This window comes from Nerophis ophidion, linkage group LG07 (assembly GCF_033978795.1).
Source record: "Nerophis ophidion isolate RoL-2023_Sa linkage group LG07, RoL_Noph_v1.0, whole genome shotgun sequence".
NCBI classification, from domain to species: domain Eukaryota; kingdom Metazoa; phylum Chordata; class Actinopteri; order Syngnathiformes; family Syngnathidae; genus Nerophis; species Nerophis ophidion.
The window spans coordinates 15,005,402-15,026,508 of record NC_084617.1 but is presented as its reverse complement, the minus strand read 5'-3'; the positions used below and the strand labels follow the sequence as shown (position 1 = coordinate 15,026,508).

The 21,107-nt window shown below is 38.3% G+C and overlaps 1 protein-coding gene across 2 annotated transcripts; it reads left to right on the top strand.

Annotated features, from left to right (window-relative positions):
• Positions 1 to 2,116: 2,116 nt before the first annotated feature.
• On the top strand, positions 2,117 to 14,490 carry mreg (melanoregulin). Of its 2 annotated transcripts, none has more exons than XM_061905412.1 (6): positions 2,117 to 3,817; positions 3,968 to 4,075; positions 5,877 to 6,042; positions 6,109 to 6,199; positions 6,287 to 6,450; positions 13,894 to 14,490. In XM_061905412.1, exons 2-6 carry the CDS (start codon positions 3,984 to 3,986, stop codon positions 14,089 to 14,091), a joined length of 711 nt encoding a protein of 236 aa, XP_061761396.1. In that variant the 5' UTR covers positions 2,117 to 3,817; positions 3,968 to 3,983; the 3' UTR covers positions 14,092 to 14,490. The 2 variants fall into 2 exon arrangements, with proteins under 2 accessions (XP_061761396.1, XP_061761395.1); XM_061905411.1 differs by having other exon boundaries at positions 2,131 to 3,817; positions 3,894 to 4,075.
• The last annotated feature ends 6,617 nt before the right edge of the window (positions 14,491 to 21,107 follow it).

The following is a 21,107-nucleotide window of genomic DNA, read 5'->3' as shown; positions in this document are numbered from 1 at the left end:
GCTCAGTGCTTGTATTGCAAGGACATTGTGAACTATGGGATCTCGGGGAAAGGTGGCACTCTTTGACCACGCGAAAGGCATCTAAGTAAAGTGAGTTTACGGAGAAGTAATTTTTCACTGGGATCTGCCTTCAAGCTGAAGTCAAACATCGTCACAAATGCAGCCTCAAGTCAACTATCGAAGCCCCCCACCTCCGACTCGGCTCCTCTCACACCAATCTAAGACAGACGAGTCCATTCAGAGGTACAATATACGATCTTATGTATTTCAAAATTTTTATATTTTGAATTCTGGTTAATCCATTTGTAGGCCTATTTTTGTCTGTAATCCAAAAGTGTGCAATAATTTGATATATGTGTAAACTTGTCTAAATAAATTTCATCACATGATACATTTTTATGAAAATATTTGCTAATAAATGTGAAATCTTGGTCAGGAGAATATTGTTAGATTTTGACTCAAAATAGCAGGAAATGCATCCTAAACTAGCATAGATTTCAATTTTTTTCTGAGGAGGCATGCCCCCAGACCCCCCTAGCAGGCGAGTGCACTCAGCGGCCTTCCACAAAGCGGTGTTTTAGGATTAAAACCTTTTCAGCTGATTTTGTAAATCTTCATTCCCATCCCTGCTTTTGACAGCTCTTTGGTCTTGCCCATGGTAGCAGTTGGACTTAGACTGATTGTGGGCTGCACACGTGACTTAGATAAGATCTAAGAGGTGGTGGGTGAGTGATTAGTTGTGGGGTCAAGGTGGACTTTTTTTAGGGTAGGCTGACAGCTCTTTGAGAGTCAAAATTCTTTCGGATTCTCATGTGTGGAAATACTTATGAACCCCAGTAACATATAAATAAATCATTAAAAAAAATCATACAATATGATTTCCGGATTTTTCTTTTTAGATTATCTCTCTAACAGCGGAAATACATATTTGATGAACATTTCAGACCTCTCCCTTACCATGAATTGATTAACGTGGACCCCGACTTAAACAAGTTGAAAAACTTATTCGGGTGTTACCATTTAGTGGTCAATTGTACGGAATATGTACTGTACTGTGCAATCTACTAATAAAAGTATCAATCAATCAATCAATCCCTAATTTCTAAATTGGAGAACTTGGAAAATTGCAGGCTGTGCAAATACTTGTGGACTTCACTCTAGCTCATTCTGATTGAAATGTCCCAGAAAAAACCCTATTGTTTTTTAACAGCAACTGGACCCAAGATGGCCGTGGTAGTTGGAGTCAAAAGTCCATGCAAAATATGTCGCTTGCTCAGCTGGTTAGTTTGCAAACCTTCAGGGGTTGTTTGTTCTGTGTCTTAGCAAAAGAGCACTTGATTTTAAATGATAGCTCCTTTGGCGATAATGCACTGTATGTGGATATTACTTTTTAAATGTTTAACTGTAGCAATATGGTTGTTAAATTAAGGATTTTAGATATGTTTGCTATGCAGTACTGTATAGTACTTCATATTGTACTCAAAGTGTACAAACTAAAATATAGACTTATCAAGCCTGGAACACATTATTATTTACAATCTTATGGGGGAATTTTCTTTACCATACAAACTATTCAATTTACGGACCCTGTTCAAGAACCAATTAAGTTTGTAAAATGAAATTCCACTGTACAAGTCCAGGTTACAACAAGAATTCTGTTTATTTTAAATGACTTTTTGACCCAAGATGGTCATGGTAGTGGCAGTCAAAATATCTTCTCTTTGCATGTAGTCTTAAGCCTTTGGGCATTGTTTTCTAGTGTCGTAAGAAGAACATTGTTTCTTCTTTAGCTGGAACCATCCAAGAGTCTGTTGGGGTATTTTGAAGTGAAATTGGTCAAATTCGCATGTAATTCTCTTCAAAAACGTAAGTTATTGTTTGTTGTGCGTCAGAGCAACAACCCTGTTGGTTTGCGGAACAAAGGAGTTCAGTTGGAAAAATCAAATAAAAACGTACCGGTCAGTAACTAAAGTCATTAAAGGCCTGCTGATATTAGATTTTCTTATTTAAACGGGAATAGCAGGTCCATTCTATGTGTCATACTTGATCATTTCACAATATTGCCATATTTTTGCTGAAAGGATTTAGTACAGAACATTGACAATAAAGTTTGTAACTTTTGGTCGCTAATAGAAAAGCCCTGCCTTTACCGGAAGTATGTGCGCGTGACGTCACGAGTTGCAGGGCTCCACACATATTCACATTGTTTATAAGGGGAGCCACCAGCAGTAAGAGCAATTCGGACCGAGAAAGTGACAATTTCCCCATTATTTGAGCGAGGATGAAAGATTCGTAAATTAGGATATTGATAGTGAAGGATTAGGGGAAAAAAAAAAAAAAAGCGACGGCTCCGGGCGGCAGCAGCGTGAGCATTTCCGATGTAATTAGACACATTTACCAGGATAATTCTGGAAGATCCCTTATCTGCTTATTGTTTTAATAGTGTTTTATTGAGATTTTAAAGATTGTAAAGACATACCTCGAGGTCGACAGCTGCTGCAGGACGACGAATAATCCACTGATTTCTCCGGTAAGATATATATCACAATTTCCCCATCCAAAAACATGCTGGTTGACGTAGAGAAAACATGTTCGCTTGACTGCTGTGCTTCACAACAAACAAAGAAACACCGGCTGTGTCTCAGTGCTAAAGACAACTGCAATCCACCGCTTTTCAACAACAGCATTCTTCTTTATAGTCTCAATTATTAAATGAACAAATTGCAAAAGATTCAGCAACACAGATGTCCAAAACACTGTGTAATTATGCGATTAAAGCAGACGACTTTTAGCCGCTAGTGGTGCAGAACTAATATTTCCTGACGGTCCGTGACGTCAAGTGTACGCGTCATCATTCCGCGACGTTTTCAACAAGAAACTCGCGGGAAATTTAAAATTGCAATTTAGTAAACTACAAAGGCCGTATTGGCATGTGTTGCAATGTTAATATTTCATCATTGATATATAAACTATCAGACTGTGTGGTCGGTAGTAGTGGGTTTCAGTAGGCCTTTAACCTGAAAGCTTCAAGTATGGCTTTATGTCCTCAAAAGAACCAGTGATTTTGAAAGACCCCACACAAAGATGGCAGTGATACTGTGGTTGAGGGCTCAGCTTTTGGTACCAAGTAGCTCATAGTTGACATTAGATCATTTGTTCTGCTTATCAGTCAAGCGACACGTTGTCTTCTCAAGAAATGTTTGTCCGCGGAACAGGAATAGAAAAAAAAAAAAACATCAGCTATAAGAAATTGAAGTGTATCCTTTCTGAGCCTTTTGTGTAAAGCGTGTGATGTTCCCCAGCAGAGATGTGCTTTATGTATGCATTCCTGCACTGACATTTCGTCAAGAGCCAGCGGCCATCTTGTTGCACGCGCAGATGCTAGTGATTAGCTCGTGTTAGCCGAGCAGGTGACGCATCAGGATTGCAGCAATCCTCAATGAAGCCATGTGAGTTGAGAGGGGTGTTCACATGCCATAAATGGGAATGGAGGCGGGCTGTGCTGTAGATTCGGACCCTGGGGGGTAAGACTTATTTTGTAGACACGTGTGTTTAAAAGAGCCAGTTTATGGGGTTTACTTAAAGAAAAGTAATGTCCTCAGAGGACAATGTGAATAACATGGAGGCGGGAGGTTGATGATGATGATGATGATGATGATGCGGCTCGCTCACATGACACGGCTGTGACTATCTGCCGGGCCAATGGGTGTGTGAAATGTTGCTTTAGTGAGTTGAGTGCTGGTCTGCAGACCCTCTCTGGCCTCTCCACCTGCAGGATCCACCTCGTCATCCTGGACCATGGGAAGCTAAAGATGAGGTAAACTTTGGCAACAATCAGGCCTCCCTCTGGCCCTTCCTCATCCTCAACACTGTGCCTGTTGGTGTCCACTTAGGATGTGAAAGAGCGAGGTGGTCTTGGTTCGAAGCAGCTGAGGGACCAGCGAGGTGTTAACTTTTTTTGTTTTAGGGGATAATCTGCATCAATGGGCGCGGCGTTCTCCAAGTTCTGCATGCGGTGCTTCTGCTACTGCTGTGCCGACAGCGATGACGACGACGAGAAGCAGCCCTTGATACCGTAAGACCGCTTTTTTAATATTACCGTAATGCTCCTGTAAATGTGCACTCAGATTTGGCGGGAAAAGCTTCCTGTATAAAGTGTATGAGTGGGTAAAAATGTGGCCTGTAACACAAAAGATCCTAGTTTGATTTCCTTCAGTTAGTATGTCCCATGTATTTAAAAAAAAAAGTGAACAGACTGCTGTTTTAGTCCAATGGTTAATTTACAGGTCAAAATAGTTGGACATTTAAAGTATTGTTTGCAATTTAATTATTTGTAATGTTACATTTTATTTCAATAATTTTTTGTACTAATATACAATATATAAACACGCAAAAATTATACATTTGATCTTGTTTGGATTCTATTTTTTAAGATGTCTTAGGTTTTTATAAACATTTTTGATTTAAGATAGTTTAGATTTGTCCTAAACTTGTATAAACAAAATTACATTTATGTATTTCTTTACATTTGAATAACTATTTTTTTGTTATAAGTATGTATTAAAATAAAATATATATATAAATTCATCTTATTTAGTTTTAATTCAAAAAATGAGTTAACCAACTGGTTTTATTACAAAGTTTAACTTACTGGTCAAAATAGTAATGTAAAGACTAATGTACCCAATTTAAAATTTGTATTTTTACATTTATTTTAGTTATTTTTCGTGCTAATATAAAATATATGAAAGTGCAAGTATGTGTTTTGTTGAGATTTAAATTTTTTTTTAAGATGTTTTAGGTTTTTGTAAACATTTTTAGAAATAGTTTAAATAGATTTGTCTTAAACAGATTTGTACAACAACTTGTGTATTTATTACATTTTACTAACATGTTTTTGTTACGAATATGTGTTAATATAAAACATATAAATATATTTTCTCATTATCTGTTGTATAAGCGGAATAACATATAGATACATAATTTTTACTTCTCCCAACTTTTGATTGAAACTTTTATTAGTAGATCACACAGTACAGTACATATTGCGTACAAATGACCACTAAATGGTAACACCCCAATAAGTTTTTCAACTTGATCAATTCATGGTAATGAACTCCATATTGGATATGAAAAAACCTAATCGTATTGTTTTCTTTTTTCATGTGTTTTCATTGTTAAGTCTTTGTTTCTTTTTCTGTACTTTACTGTAATGTTAAGATTATTTCCTTTTATATTATTTATTTTGCTTTGTTTTAACATGTCCAAAATTAACTACTAAAAAAATAAATAAATACAATTAAATGGATTATATTTTATCCTAATTTAATAAAAAAAAAGGTAACTGCGAATTTAATACTTGACCTACGTGTCAAGAGTCGTAGTAATTAAGAATATTTAAAATATTGTATGCAATTTAATAATTATGTATTTTTCATAATACTACTTCATAGTTATATTATTTTTAATATATTTTTCTTAGATCAATATTTGTATGTATTTTTTTATTTTATTAAAATATTAGTGTTAATATAAAATTTATGTTTTTATTGTTTTATTTCTAATTTTGAAATATATTTTTCACTTTTAGATTAATTTTAAATGTATGGATTTTTTATTACAAAAGGTTTTTAATATATAATGTATATTTCAATTATATTTTATTTTGTTTGAATTCAATATTTTTATTTGATATATATTGATGTATAATTATGTAATAAATGTTTTAGATATATTTAAACTAAAATACATTCAAGAAATATTTAGTTCTGTTTTATTGACATTTTTTATATCAAATAATTTTATTTTTTCATATGAATATAGCAAAATGTGTTGACTTCATTATTAATAATCAAATCTACATTAATGTGTCCAAGAAACCCGGATCCGCTGGAATATTTCAGCCGGGAAGTCCAGAAACGTCGTGATGAGGAGACTAATCTGTGGAGCGAGCCGGGGGACCCCAGCCACACGGAGAGGGATGACGACCGAGCGCTGTACTCCCTCCTGCAGGCCCGCAACAAGACGCGTGTTGGAACTACGGTATGTTGTAAAAACTAAAAAACACCATGCGAGGCTCGCAGCTTTGTCATGCTTGCTGTGCTTAAGGGTTATCGTCGTCTAAGTGTGGACATTGAGGCCATGAGAGACACTCGCAGGGAAGTCCGAGACAAGTGGAAGACCCTCTTGGAAAACCTTGGTGAGAGCACGCATCTTTTTTTTTGAATCACACTTTTTTTTAACGCACTAGAAGACCGATTCGTACGAATTGACGTTCTTGTTCTAGGCTTCATGGCGGAGGCCGACTCGCTGCTGAACGTGTCTGCCGGCGCTTCGCTCGACCGCATGCGCAACGCGGCGGCCGCGCGCTCTTTGCTGCAGACGCTCCATTCCGAGACTTCCCTTTTTAACAGCGGGGAAGCGCCGCCGGAAAGATACCTCTTCATTCTGGTGAGAAGCACGCGTGTCTACTTTTTAGTATCAGGCGCAATGTTCGCTTTTCCATGTCCAAATTGTACCGCTCAAACATCATGTGAGTTTTATTTCATCATTACTGACTGTAAATCATATTAATACCTGCTTTTAGCAATGCAAAAGCATCAACAGTGAAAATTAAAACATTTTTTTAGTTCTACTCATGATACTACCTCAGGGGTGCCCATTACGTCGATCGCAAGCTACCTGTCGATCGCAGTGTGTCAGTTGACCGCCAGCCAGGCATTGAAAAATAGACCTAAAAATTTGTGATCAGAAATCTTCACTATGACATCACTTTCGTCACTTGATTGACATTTGTGGCACCCGAGGATCTTGTGAAATTATGCTGGCTTCCGGGAACTCTGTGTGAAGGTAAAAAAGACCGTCGAGAAACAGTTTTTATTTCAACCGTACCTCCCGTCAAAACCCTAAAGATTGACCGCACCGTTTCTTGTCTTCACAATAAAAGTGCTGCTCCATCCCTCCTGTGCAAAAAAAAAATAAGAGTCTCAAAAAGCTAGCGCAAACAAGCTAGCAAGCCACGGAATTTTCCATCAATGTATTTCTTGAAAAGTGTATAAAAACGAGTATGGAATCTGGACAAACTAGATGCCAAAACCAACCACTTCATTGGGTATTGGACAGAAAGGAGGACTTTTATTCTCCTCCACAATGTAAAATCAAAAATGTAGAAGTTGTCAGCACTACTGTGAATCTTGTCTGATTCCAATCAATGCAAGTCGTCAGAATCAGGTAATTCACCAACTTATATTCTTGTGTTCGTGAAAGAGAGAAATTTATATGCATGTATTTTGTACACCTTTAAATTTTTAACAAAAACGGCTAAATAAACATATATATATATATATACACATATATATATATATATATATATATATATATATATATATATATATATATATATATATATATATATATATATATAGTTGATTGGCAACACTAAATTGGCCCTATTGTGTGAAAGTGAGTGTGAATGTTGTCTGTCTATCTGTGTTGGCCCTGCGATGAGTTGGCGACTTGTCCAGGGTGTACACCGTCTTCCGCCCGATTGTAGCTGAGATAGGTTCCTGCGACCCCAAAAGGGACTAGCGGTAGAAATTTAGAAAATATATATATATATATATATATATATATATACATATATATATATATATATTAGGGGTGTAGGAAAACATCGATTCGAATCGAATACATTGTGCGATTTAAAATCGATTCTTTTTTTTTTTAAATCGTTTTTTAATTTTTATTTTTATCCATCCAACAAACCACTACACAGCAATACCATAACAATGCAATCAAATTCTAAAACCAAACCTGATAAACAGAGCAAATGAGAAGACACAAACATGACACAGAACAAACCTAAAGTAGTGAAACAAAAATTAATATTATCAACAACAGTATCAATTTTAGTTATAATTTCAGCATACCAGTGATTAAAAATCCCTCATTTACATTATTATGAGACATTTATAAAAAATTTGAAAAAAAACAATAGTGTCACAGTGGCTTACACTTGCATCGCATCTCATAAGCTTGACAACACACTGTCTCCAATGTTTTCACAAAGATAAAATAAGTCATATTTTTGGTTCATTTATAGTTAAACAAATATACATTATTGCAATCAGTTGATTAAACATTGTCCTTTATAATTATAAAAGCTTTTTAAAAAAATATATACTTCTCTGCTAGCATGTCAGCAGACTGGGGTGGATCCTGCTAAAATCTTATGTATTGAATGAATACAGAATCGTTTTGAATCGGAAAAATATCGTTTTTGAATCGAGAATCGCGTTGAATCGAAAAAATTCGATATATTATCGAATCGCGACCTTAAGAATCGATATTGAATCGAATCGACACCCAAAGATTCGCAGCCCCAATTTAATATATATATATATATATATAGCCCCCGTCGCTCTGTTATGACGCCGTGTGGTCGTGCACATGTGTGGGATGCTGCTATATATATATAGCTCGCCTGCTGAAAAAGTGTCGGGCACCCCTGTACCACCCTCCACTTACAATCGAGGTTCACTAGCTTTCAACGTGTTCCTAGTACTCAGCAAGTTAATTTCAGCGTCTCATTGGTTCATACATTTGAAATTGGCTTATTTTTTATGGTATAAAACACAACATCTGGTGTGTTCCTGAGTACCACTAGATGGCGCCCATGTACCACCTGTGTTACCCATACAGCGCTAAAAGTTAACATCTGAAGTGGGCAATGAGTGTTCATGAGCCTCCATTTACAGTCCACATTTGAAGCCAAAGAACCACATTTGAGTCCTTTTCCATTATTTGGTAGACATATCCAATTTGTCTCTGGGGGTGCCCTCAAACACACACGTCAACTGTTTACTCAAAATTGTTTGTTTCCTGTGCAACAACATATCAACTATTTTAATGATCAAAGACACTGTTCAGGACCACAGCTCTAAGACTTATGGGTAATGTAGTATAAAAACATTTACTTTTTTAGTGGGTAAGGCAAATAAGAACACATTTTCATTTGCAATGCTGTTGTATCACAGAGTCAGCATTTACATGTTGTAGATGTTGAAGTGTGACAATAATCTCAATGTCAATAATTTACCAACAAAAATGTGCCCTATGGATTGTTTGTATAAATGCTTTTAATGTGATGGAACATATATGAATGTTTAAAATGGACAAAAACACTTTTCAAGTATGAAATAAATATAGAGAATGTCTACAATTAGTGTACAACAGAGCAGAAAGTGGACAATAAGGAAGCCTTTGGTGATGTTTCTTTCTATAATTAGGGTTGTCAAATGATTAAAATATGAATTGCGACTAATCACATTTTTCATAGTCAACTCAAAATTAATCACAGATAGACCCAATTTTTCCTCATTAATAAGTGTTCTTCTGGACAGATCATGTTTAGGTTTTTAATACCATGACTAAACAATTAGTTTACTTTAATTAAATATTTTTTAAACACTGTGCTTTTTTAAACAGCTTAACACAAAAAACAAACACGTTTTTAATGAACATTTTAAAAAATATATTTGTGCAGTGCGTTGGTGTCTTCCCATATTTTGTTGGAATATAGTATTTATATTCCTACTTTAGGAGCATTTGCATTCAAAGGAGAGGAACTACACCATGTTTAGAAACCAGTTTCAAGAATTAACAACACAATGTGGATTGTTACGATCATGCTTTGATCCTCAACGATGTTTGGTAATATCTGCGGTATTTTTAACTGAATAAATGCTTCTGATATTGTATACATTAAATATTGAACAAGTTAGTGGTATTCGTATCTCTGCATGAAAATGTTGTAACCTTCTCTTTTTAATAATTAAGTCTAATGTTTAGCCTGCTAATCATTATGTAATTGCGGAGTATCAACCAGAACATGTAATAAAACAATATACACATTATTTCAGCCTGCAACAAAAATTCCCGCTATATTCTGTACTATGCACTAGCATTTATTTAGGTAGAAATATCAGATTACTTTACAAAACATCTTTGACAAAGCATGAATTTATTGTAAGCCATTTTTATTTTGTTACTGTAGTTATATGTAATGTATAGCACTTTAATTTTTAAGCCGGCAGAGTGTGATTGGTTTAAGAAGGTGTCTTGACATGGTTTGACGGCAGACCTGCTGTTAAAAGTGACTTGAGAATAAGTTCCTGTCTACCGTTTTTCATTTCTGCTGAGCTTTTATCCCAACTGACTAAAAAGCAGTCACAGTAACAATATAAATTTTATGTTATCAATGCACCATAACTGTAGTCTAATCATGGAAGTGAAGCTCCACCTAGTTTTTTGATCCTGTGAAGACAGCTCATTGTGAAAAAATAGACTTGTGAGGGGATCAATTTACCATGGCTTTGGACCTGATATTTCCATCATATACCCTTTTTTTTGTCCATGTCTGCTCACTATTTTGCTGCTTGTCGCTCATCAGTAACTAGTAGGGGTGTAACGGTACACAAACATTTCGGTTCGGTACGTACCTTGGTTTGGAGGTCACAGTTCGGTTCATTTTCGGTACAGTAAGAAAACAAAAAAATATAAATTTCGGGGTTATTTATTTACCAAATTTGTAAAACAATGGCTTGATCCTTTTAACATTGGGAACACAATAATAATTCTGCCCACGTTAATCCACATTAAGCTGCCTCAAGTTGTTGCTTAAATGAAATAAAATGACACAACTTTTCTTCTACATATAAAAAGTGTAACATTAAACAGTTTCAAGTCAAGTCATCATGCTTAATTTATTACAGCATTGGGGAAGCCTGTAGTTGATTTTTTTTATTATGTAAATGTTATATTTGTATCAACATGTGATAGCAGGGACCCTGCCATTCAAAACTAGGCTGCTACATTACTAATGATTAATGTAACTATGGCTGAAAAATAGTACAATAGCAATAGTAGATACTATTCATCCCTAAACACCATGGAGTTCATGTAGGCTTAATGATGCACTTACATTAATATATACACTATCAGAGACAGAAACTCTTCTTTTAACATGTCCTTTTTTGCTGCTTCAACACATCTCAATCAACACTGTCCGTAACACACGCACACACAGCAAAATGAGCTAAGGTTACACTAAAAGCTAACTAGCCTTCACCTAAAGCCAGGACTGCGAGTGAGCTGAGCTGCAGTTTGTTTCTATAAGGTCAACGGGCTCATAGTGATGTTTAGAAAGTATTTGACTTGGAAGTGTTTAGTATAATTTGGGAGGAGTGCGTTGCTCCCCTGCTAAACGCCTATCTGCTCGACGCTGAAGCGCTGACGAGATGCGCTCTGAATACGCACATCCAAATCGCAACTCTTAATCACCCCGATTCTAAATCAGTTCAAAATGTTCAAGATGTTTTTTAGGCAATCTTTGTGCAACCATAAGGAGATTTTCTATCCTGTTTTGAAAAAGTTTCATTATAATTATTATCTCAAATAGGGATGTCCCGATCCAGGTTTTTGTACTTCCGATCCGATACCGATATTGTTTTTGCACTTCCGATTTGATACCGATACTGGCCGATACTGGCCAGTACTGGCCTATCCGAGCATGTATTAAAGTTTAAAGTTATTTAGCCTAATTAGTTGTCAGATTCATGTTGAAAAGGGTTTTAGTACTCTTGATAACTAGCCAGCTGAATTAGGTGAGTTTGAATAATACACAATGGTTGGTATTCAAGGATAAACACAAAATAGAAAAAATTATACATGACAAACAGAAATGGCATCATTAAACAGTAAAAAAGTGAACAGTATAAAGTGCAAATAATGCTGTAAACATTATTTAAAAAGCAAAACACACAAACAACCTGAGTGGGATAAAATGTCTATAACTCAGCATCAATACTTGCTCTTGAACAGGTGTAAACTTAAAAAAAAAACTATCTACACACTCCTTTCAAATGTTTGCCCCAGTCAGGGGGGGCAAACAATTGAAGTCCAAGCATAATGGGGAGATTCTTTCTAACAAAGACGAGCACTTCAAAATGCTCAGGTGTCAGCCTGCTCCTGTGTTCATCTATGAGTGCTAAAAAGCCTCTCACTCGCAAGAGTCATTAAAATGTCTTACAACTTTACCACCACGCTTGACTTTATTGTGGCATGTTTTGCACTCCACCTCTTCATCCTTTTCGTTTTGTTGGGTAAAATAATCCCACACAGCTGACATTTTATTTAAATTGGTGAGTTGGAAAACACGGACCGGACTTTTCAAAAACTGGATCTGGATCTGCATTTTCCTGTGCCTTGCCGAAACAGATTTTTTGGCAAATATCGGCAGCCAACCCTAATCTCAAATGATACATTGCGAGGACTAGTTTGAAAAAAGAATCGTGTTGAATTGGGAATCGATTGTGAATCCAGTTGTCACCCTAGGAATCGGATAGAATCGTTAGGTGGCCAGAGATTCAAACCCCTAAAATCAATACGGTATTTGTTTTCCAAATTGTGTTGATATCCTGTGCTTTTTGGAGGTTACAAGGAACAACAAATCCCAAAAATCACGATTTGCTTTAATATCATTGACAAAAAAAGCCTCTAAATCAGGGGTGCCCACACTTTTTCTGCAGACGAGCTACTTTTCAATTGACCAAGTCGAAGGAATCTACCTCATTCATATATATACAATTTATATTTAATTATTTATGAAAGAGACGTTTTGGTTAACACGTTAAAGGTGTTTAATTATAACATAAGCATGTTTAACACATATAGATTCCTTTGCTTCATGAAGACAAGATTATAAGTTGGTGTATTACCTGAATCTGATGACTTGCATTGATTGGAATCAGACTGTGGTGCTGACAACGTCCACATTTTCGAATGGAGGAAAAAAAAAGTCCTCCTTTCTGTCCAATACCACATGAAAGTGGTTAGTTTTTGGCATCTTATTTGTCCAGCTTCCATACTTGTTTTTATACATTTTGCAAGAAATACATTGGCTGTAAACTCCGTAGCTTGCTATCCTGTGCACGCTAGCTTTCTGAGACTCTTATTTTGTTAACGAGGGCAGGATGAAGCAGTGCTTTTATTATGAAGACAGCAACTGTGCAGTCTGTTTTTAGAGTTTTGACAGCAGGTATGGCGAGAGTCTGTTGAAATAAAAGGTGTTTCTTGCCCTCCTCTCGGTCATCCATCCATCCATCCATTTTCTACCGCCTATTCCCTTTCGGGGTCGCGGGGGGCGCTGGCGCCCATCTCAGCTACAATCGGGCGGAAGGCGGGGTACACCCTGGACAAGTCGCCACCTCATCGCAGGGCCAACACAGATAGACAGACAACATTCACACTCACATTTACACACTAAGGCCAATTTAGTGTTGCCAATCAACCTATCCCCAGGTGCATGTCTTTGGAAGTGGGAGGAAGCCGGAGTACCCGGAGGGAACCCACGCATTCACGGGGAGAACATGCAAACTCCACACAGAAAGATCCTCAGCCTGGAATTGAACCCAGGACTGCAGGACCTTCGTATTGTGAGGCAGACGCACTGACCCCTCTTCCACCGTGAAGCCCCCTCCTGTTTTCTTAATAATAATTTGACAGCAGCCAGCGTCATCTCAGAAGACCCCCGGGTGCCGTGAATGTCAATCAAGTGACGAAAGTGACGTCATTGTAAAGATTGATGATCACAAATTTTTAGATTTATTTTTTTAATGCTTGGTTTGCGATCGACTGACACACCCTCCACGATCGATCGGTAGCTCGCAATCGATGTAATGGGCACCCCTGCTCTAAATGTTGCAACTTTAGCCGCAACTTGCTGAAAAAGCTGCTGGAAATTATTAGGCAATACTTAAGCCACAACAATCCCAAATAAATCCTGCGAGGTACTAATCCTGACTAATACTTGTAAATGTAACTTTCTGCTGGCAGGATCGCCTGCTGTATCTCGACATCGCTGAGGACTTTCTGTCTAAAGCAAAGCGCTTTTACCCACCACGAAACTCGTCGGACGAGGACACGCCAGGGGGCGCCATCAACCTGCCGTTGCTGCTGGCCCGAGTGAGCGCCATGAACGGGACAGGGGGCGACGACGAGGGCGACAGCGAAAAGTCGGGAGACTACCCGTGATGCGGCAGTACTCAGAGACACCAGATGGGGGTGTTAGACGTCCATCCAGGAGGGATGGAGGACAGAAACTCTAAGGTCTTTCATTCTCTGCTCTCCTCTCTCGAAGTGCATGAATTCTATCTTATTTTCTTTGGCTGTCAGGAAGTTCTTAGCCTGCTTTGTTGTGTAAAGAACCTTCCGGGTCTTGACGTCCTGTGACACCTCATATGACCGATTAAACCCACAAACAAAGAATTGCTGATTCGCTCTTGAATGCGTTTTCAAGCAGGGACGTGTGCCCACCCTGTGACTCCTCTACTCTTTGTCCCCCTCCAGGTCTGAGCAATGTGCTCATGTGGACATCTCTGTTTTGTCTTCTGATGTCCTCTTTAGCGTCAAATAAAGCTGCAGCACAGAGTCCGTCATGTGTCCCGAGTCACATTTGTGTAGCCAGGAGCGGCGCTTCGTGCCAGTGAGTTATATTAAGCTCGCAAAGACATTTCAAGCACATATTTGGTTGTGTCTCATAGCATTGGTGCCGAACACTAGTTCCTGTTTCATGCACTTGTTTCTGAAGCCCACGCCAAGTGTCTGATCACCCTTGGCGGGACACATGATGATTGTGTTTTGGCTTTTTTTCTTGTTGTGTAGAAACAGTTTTACTTCCGTGCAGGAAAAAAACCTATGTTGTCATGGGAATTTTTACCAGTGCAAAGTGGGATTGGCATTGTTTGCGGTTAGCCACAGAAGGAAGGGGATTAATATGGGCCAAGTCGTCGTGGTTTACTTGACACATGAAACGTGACAAATTGGCAGTCGTATTGTATATCTTTAAATGTGTTTCGTGGCAATTCCAACTTTGGCTATATTGTCAGTTGCTATGTAGAATGGCGCTTTGCATCCTTTTCAGGAGGCTGCATTGCAAAATGATTAACCCCCCCACCTTCCTCTAACATGAGATCCACTCAGGAATTGGACCATATGAATCCCTTCCCTACTGTACAAGCTAAGTAACTTGGTTGAGGTCCACACTCAACCAAAGGTTGTGATTCTTTGCCTGGCGATCGTCTTCACTTAGCAGGATTACTTGAACAGGAGGCTCAAATGCTTGCTTTTTAAGTTAAACATTAAATTGTTTTTTTTTTTTTTTAAAGACAGGCTTCACTACATGTCTTAAAGGCCTACTGAAACCCACTACTACCGAACACTCAGTCTGATAGTTTATATATCAATGATGAAATCTTGACATTGCAACACATGCCAATACGGCCGGTTTAGTTTACTAAATTGCAATTTTAAATTTCCTGCCAGAGATCCCGTTGAAAACGTTGCAGAATGATGACGCGTGCGCGTGACGTCTCTGGTTGTAGCGGACATTTTTTTCCAGTCCGATCCAAGCTATAAGTAGTCTGCTTTAATCGCATAATAACACAGTATTCTGGACATCTGTGTTGCTGAATCTTTTGCAATTTGTTCAATTAATAATGGAGAAGTCAAAGTAGAAAGATGGAGGTGGGAAGCAGTGCACTGCAGCTGCCTTTAGCCACACAAAAAATTCCCGAAGGTGAATCTTTACTATGGAACAGAGCTGTCAACCGGCAGGTGTCGGGTGAGAAAATTGTGGTAATAAGTAGGCTTTTACCATAGACATCAGCGGAGCTTGCGTCCTCCTGCAGCTGCGTGGCTTCCCTCAGAGACACTGGCGGTCAACACACCTGTGGCCACACCCCTCCGACATTCAGGTATCATATAATCTCACTAAAACACTAGTAACACAATATGCAGATAAGGGATTTTCCAGAACTATCCAAGTAGATGTGTCTAATAACATCTGAATCGCTCTTACTGCCCTCGTCTTTTTTTTTTTTTCCTAGTCCTTCACGCTCATTATCCTCATCCACAAATCTTTCAGCCTTGCTCAAATTAATGGGGAAATCGTCGCTTTCTCGGTCCGAATCGCTCTCGCTGCTGATGATTGTAAACAATGTGAGGATGTGAGGAGCGCCACAACCAGTGACGTCACGCGCACATCGTCTGCTACTTCCGGTACAGGCAAGGCTTTTTTATTAGCGACCAAAATTTGCGAACTTTATCGTCAATGTTCTTTACTAAATCCTTTCAGCAAAAATATGGCAATATCGCGAAATGATCAAGTATTACACATAGAATGGACTTCCTATCCCCGTTTAAATAAGAAAATCTCATTTCAGTAGGCCTTTAAATTTCAGCCTGGAGCTCTGCCAACTATCTCGGAGCTGTGATATGATTATGTTGTTTCTATTCAACAAATATGTTGACCTAGCATAATACCGCTGTTAAAATGTGAGTGTAATGTTAGCATATAGAAATGCTAGCATGGCTAACGTTTGTGTCCCTCTGTTAGTTTGTTGTATGGCGTCTACTACATTGGACAGAATGACAGTATATATGTAAAGTCGATAAAGAACACAATAGCACTTCCTGGAGACACAAACTAAGTCAGATACCGCTTAATTAACAAAAAAACTACAAGGGTCCAGTGTCGGGTCGCCAACCGTTTCTTAAAAAATGGAATTGTAAACACCCCATATTGTTTAAAAAGTTATGCACTGTGTCTCATATTATTGTAAAAATCCATCCCTGGACAAGATAACATGAGACATCTCTCAGGGCTGCTCCTGACTAAAATGGGGCCCTAAGCAGAATTTTATTTTGAGGCCCCCATTTATAAAAAGGCTTTTACAGTTTTGTATGTTCGTGAAACGTGTGTCATGCTTTTTTTTAGTCAAACTTAAATTTCACTTGATGCATGCTTTGTACTAAAACAAATTACAGGCCCAGTGCTAACGTTGCGTGCCTCATTTCTTGGCAAATTTGGAATCAGGAAGCTGCTTGGAATAAATTGACATCTTACACAAGGTTATTTGGATGCAGGCCATTTTGCATTTTATTGTTTTAAAAAAAAAAAAAGGTCTTGGGACACTCTTGCCATCCCCCTATCAAACTATTCAGGAATTTGTGATTATTACACCTTGGCGCCATTTTTTGTGTTTGAATTTACAAACCCCGTTTCCATATGAGTTGGGAAATTGTATTAGATGTAAATATAAACGGAATACAATGATTTGCAAATCCTTTCCAACCAATATTCAATTGAATGCACTACAAAGACAAGATATTTCATGTGCAAACTCATAAACTTTTTTTTTTTTTTGCAAATAATTAACTTAAAATTTCATGGCTGCAACACCTGCCAAAGTAGTTGGGAAAGGGCATGTTCACCACTGTGTTACATCACATTTTCTTTTAACAACACTCAATAAATGTTTGGGAACTGAGGAAACTAATTGTTGAAGCTTTGAAAGTGGAATTCTTTCGCATTCTTGTTTTATGTAGACCTTCAGTCGTTCAACAGACCGGGGGCTCCACTGTCGTATTTTACGCTTCATAATGCGCCACACATTTTCGATGGGAGACTAGTCTGGACTGCAGGCGGGCCAGGAAATGACCAGAACTCTTTTTTTTACGAAGCCACGCTGTTGTAACACTTGTCTTCCTGAAATAAGCAGGGGCGTCCACGATAACGTTGCTTGGATGACAACATATGTTGCTCCAAAACCTGTATGGACCTTTCAGCGTTAATGGTGCCTTCACAGATGTGTAAGTTACCCATGCCTTGGGCACTAATACACCCCCATCCCATCACAGATGCTGGCTTTTCAACTTTGCACCTATAGCAATATGAATGGTTATTTTCCTCTTTGTTCTGGAGGACACCACGTCCTCTGTTTCCAAATATAATTTGAAATGTGGACTCGTCAGACCACAGAACGCTTTTTCACTTTGCATCAGTCCATCTTAGATGAGCTCAGGCCCAGCCAAGCCGGCAGCGTTTCAGGATATCGTTGATAAATGGGTTTGGCTTTGCATGGTAGAGTTTTAACTTGCACTTACAGATGTAGCGACCAACTGTAGTTACTGACAGTGGTTTTATTAAGTGTTCCTGAGCCCATGTGGTGATATCCTTTACACACTGATGTCGTTTTTTGGTGCAGTACCGCCTGAGGGATCAAAAGTCTGCAATATCATTGCTTACGTGCAGTGATTTCTCCAGATTCTCTGAACATTTTGATGATTTTACGGACAGTCGATGGTAAAATCCCTAAATTCCTTGCAATAGCTCGTTGAGAAATGTTGTTTTAAAACTGTTCAACAATTTGCCTGCACACCTGTGGGATCTTCCATATAAGTGTTTGATGAGCATTCCAAAACTTTATCAGTATTTATTGCCACCTTTCCCAACTTCTTTGTCACGTGTTGCTGGCGTCAAATTCTAAAGTTAAGGATTATTTGCAAAAAAAAAATGTTTATCAGTTTGAACATCAAATAGGTTGTCTTTGTAGCATATTCAACTGAATATGGGTTGAAAATTATTTGCCAATCATTGTATTCCGTTTATATTTACATCTAACACAATTTCCCAACTCATTTGGAAACGGGGTTTGTAAGAATAAACGGAACGAAAACTTTCCAAAAGATGCTTCCTCCTCTAAAAGCACCACTCTCTCAAAGACTATACTTGGCTTTATTTACCACCTCCTGACAGGCCCCGGCCTCCTATCCTCTGCCTTCTTTCCTATCTGTGCTGTGGTGACAGCAAATCCAAGTGTCGCCTGCCGACAGCTGTGACAGTATGGTTACGCAACAACACCCAGCTCTTCCTGGCAGGACCTGTAAGCCCCCGCTGCCGGTGGGTGGGCAGAGGGGCGCTCCAGGCTTCATCGCCACCGCATGACTCAAACCTCCCCTAATAAGCGTGAAGGTGAACGCCAGTGCGATTCGCGAGTCTCTCACAGGAAGCATATTGAGAAGCTCGCAAGATGATATGCTTTGAAAATGTTGTCATGGTGCCATCATAACACGACATAACCAATGACCTCCAGGACGCTGAGAAATATCAGCTAACATGCTATCCTGGTGTTGTTGGCGTCTGTTAACATGCTATGCTGGTGTTGTTGATTTCTTGTTTACATGCTAGTACAAACCCCGTTTCCATATGACTTGGGAAATTGTGTTAGATGTAAATATAAACTGAATACAATGATTTGCAAATCCTTTTCAACCCATATTCAGTTGAACGCACTACAAAGACAAGATATTTGATGTTCAAACTCATAAACTTTATTTTTTTTGCAAATAATAATTAACTTAGAATTTCATGCCGGCGGGCCAGGAAAGTACCCGCACTCTTTTACTACGAAACCACGCTGTTGTAACACGTGGCTTGGCATGTCCTGCTGAAATAAGCAGTCCATGATAATGTTGCTTGGATGACAACATATGTTGCGCCAAAACCTGTATGGACCATTCGGCATTAATGGTGCCTTCACAGATGTGTAAGTTACCCATGCCTTGGGCACTAATACACCTCCATACCATCACAGATTCTGGCTTTTGAACTTTGTGCCTATAACAATCCGGATGGTTATTTTTCTTCTTTGTTCCTGAGGACACCACGTCCACAGTTTCGAAATATAATTTGAAATGTGGACTCGTCAGACCACAGAACACTTTTTCACTTTGCATCAGTCCATCTTAGATGAGCATGAGCCCCGCGAAGCCAGCGGCGTTCCTTGGTGGTGTTGATAAATGGGTTTTGCTTTGCATAGCAGAGTTTTAACTTGCACTTACAGATGTAGAGACCAACTGTAGTTACTGACAGTGGTTTAATGAAGTGTTCTGTGGAGTGATTTCTCCAGATTCTCTGAACATTTTGATGATTTTATGGACCGTAGATGGTAAAATCCCTAAATTCCTTGCAATAGCTCGTTGAGAAATGTTGTTCTAAAACTGTTCAACAATTTGCTTACAAATTGGTGACCCTGGCCCCATTCTTGTTTGTGAATTACTTAGCATTTCATGGAAGCTGCTTTTATACCCAATCATGGCACTTAACTGTTCCCAATTAGCCTGCACACCTGTGGGATGTTCCAAATAAGTGTTTGATGAGCATTTCTCAACTTTATCAGTATTTATTGCCACTTTTCCCAACTTCTTTGTCACGTGTTTCTGGCATCAAATTCTAAAGTTAATGATCATTTGCAAAAAAAAAAAAAGTTTATCAGTTTGAACATCAAATATGTTGTCTTTGTAGCATATTCAACTGAATATGGGTTGAAAATTATTTGCAAATCATTGTATTCCGTTTATATATTAACATCTAACACAATTTCCCAACACATATGGAAACGGGTTTTGTATTTAGTCATGTACAGTTGCCATTTAAACCTCTCTGTTTATCATGTCTTTAGTCCCGTACAATTGCCATTCTCCTACTGAACGTATACAATATCAGTCAAAAGTTTGGAGAAACTTTCTCATTCAACAGCATGAACAGGTGTTTCATAACTTTAACATCTGTAAACGATATTTGCGGCGCCCAATTTGGGTTGTGCTCAAAATTCTTTGTAGAGCATGCTAGCATAAACGTAATTCAAATATTCTCAAAGTTTTACAATCGTTAAAGAAATGCTTCATAATACACAAGTTTACTCAGCACTTATATATGATGTGATAATGACACTTAAGATACTAAGAAATGCAGTAATTAATTAAATACAGTTAATTTGCTGTCATGGAGGTGTTTATAATTAGTTAATGTGAGTGGTTTCACACTGTGTATGGAAACATGATTCACAGCTAGCTCCTTATCAGCAAAAGGGGCATTTGTGATCATCATTTTTAGGCAATCGACAATCATATACGTTTTCACGATTTACCGGTGGCTGATAGGTCAGCACATCCCTACTAAAAATGATTACATCCAATCTCTAAACAATTAACATCTAAGTGTCGACTCTAAATCCCAGGGTTGACATCAATATAAAATAACAGCTATTGATGCTGGCCTAGTCATTGTGTATACATGTGAGTGATATCATTACCTGATGTGGATGAGTGAGTCACTGGAGTAACATCACACCAGCAGACATCTTACCGAGGCGAGTGCTTCCCAGGCTGTAACCCAAGTGGGGAGTGTGGCGCTCTTATCACCAAGG

What these genes read in the sequence shown, in the direction of transcription:
- mreg (XM_061905412.1), top strand. Translation starts at nt 3,984, where the DNA reads ATGGGCGCGGCGTTCTCCAAGTTCTGCATGCGGTGCTTCTGCTACTGC. An exon ending in GAGAAGCAGCCCTTGATACC is followed by an intron (nt 4,076 to 5,876) that starts GTAAGACCGCTT and finishes AATGTGTCCAAG; the next exon opens with AAACCCGGATCCGCTGGAAT. An exon ending in GACCCTCTTGGAAAACCTTG is followed by an intron (nt 6,200 to 6,286) that starts GTGAGAGCACGC and finishes TTCTTGTTCTAG; the next exon opens with GCTTCATGGCGGAGGCCGAC.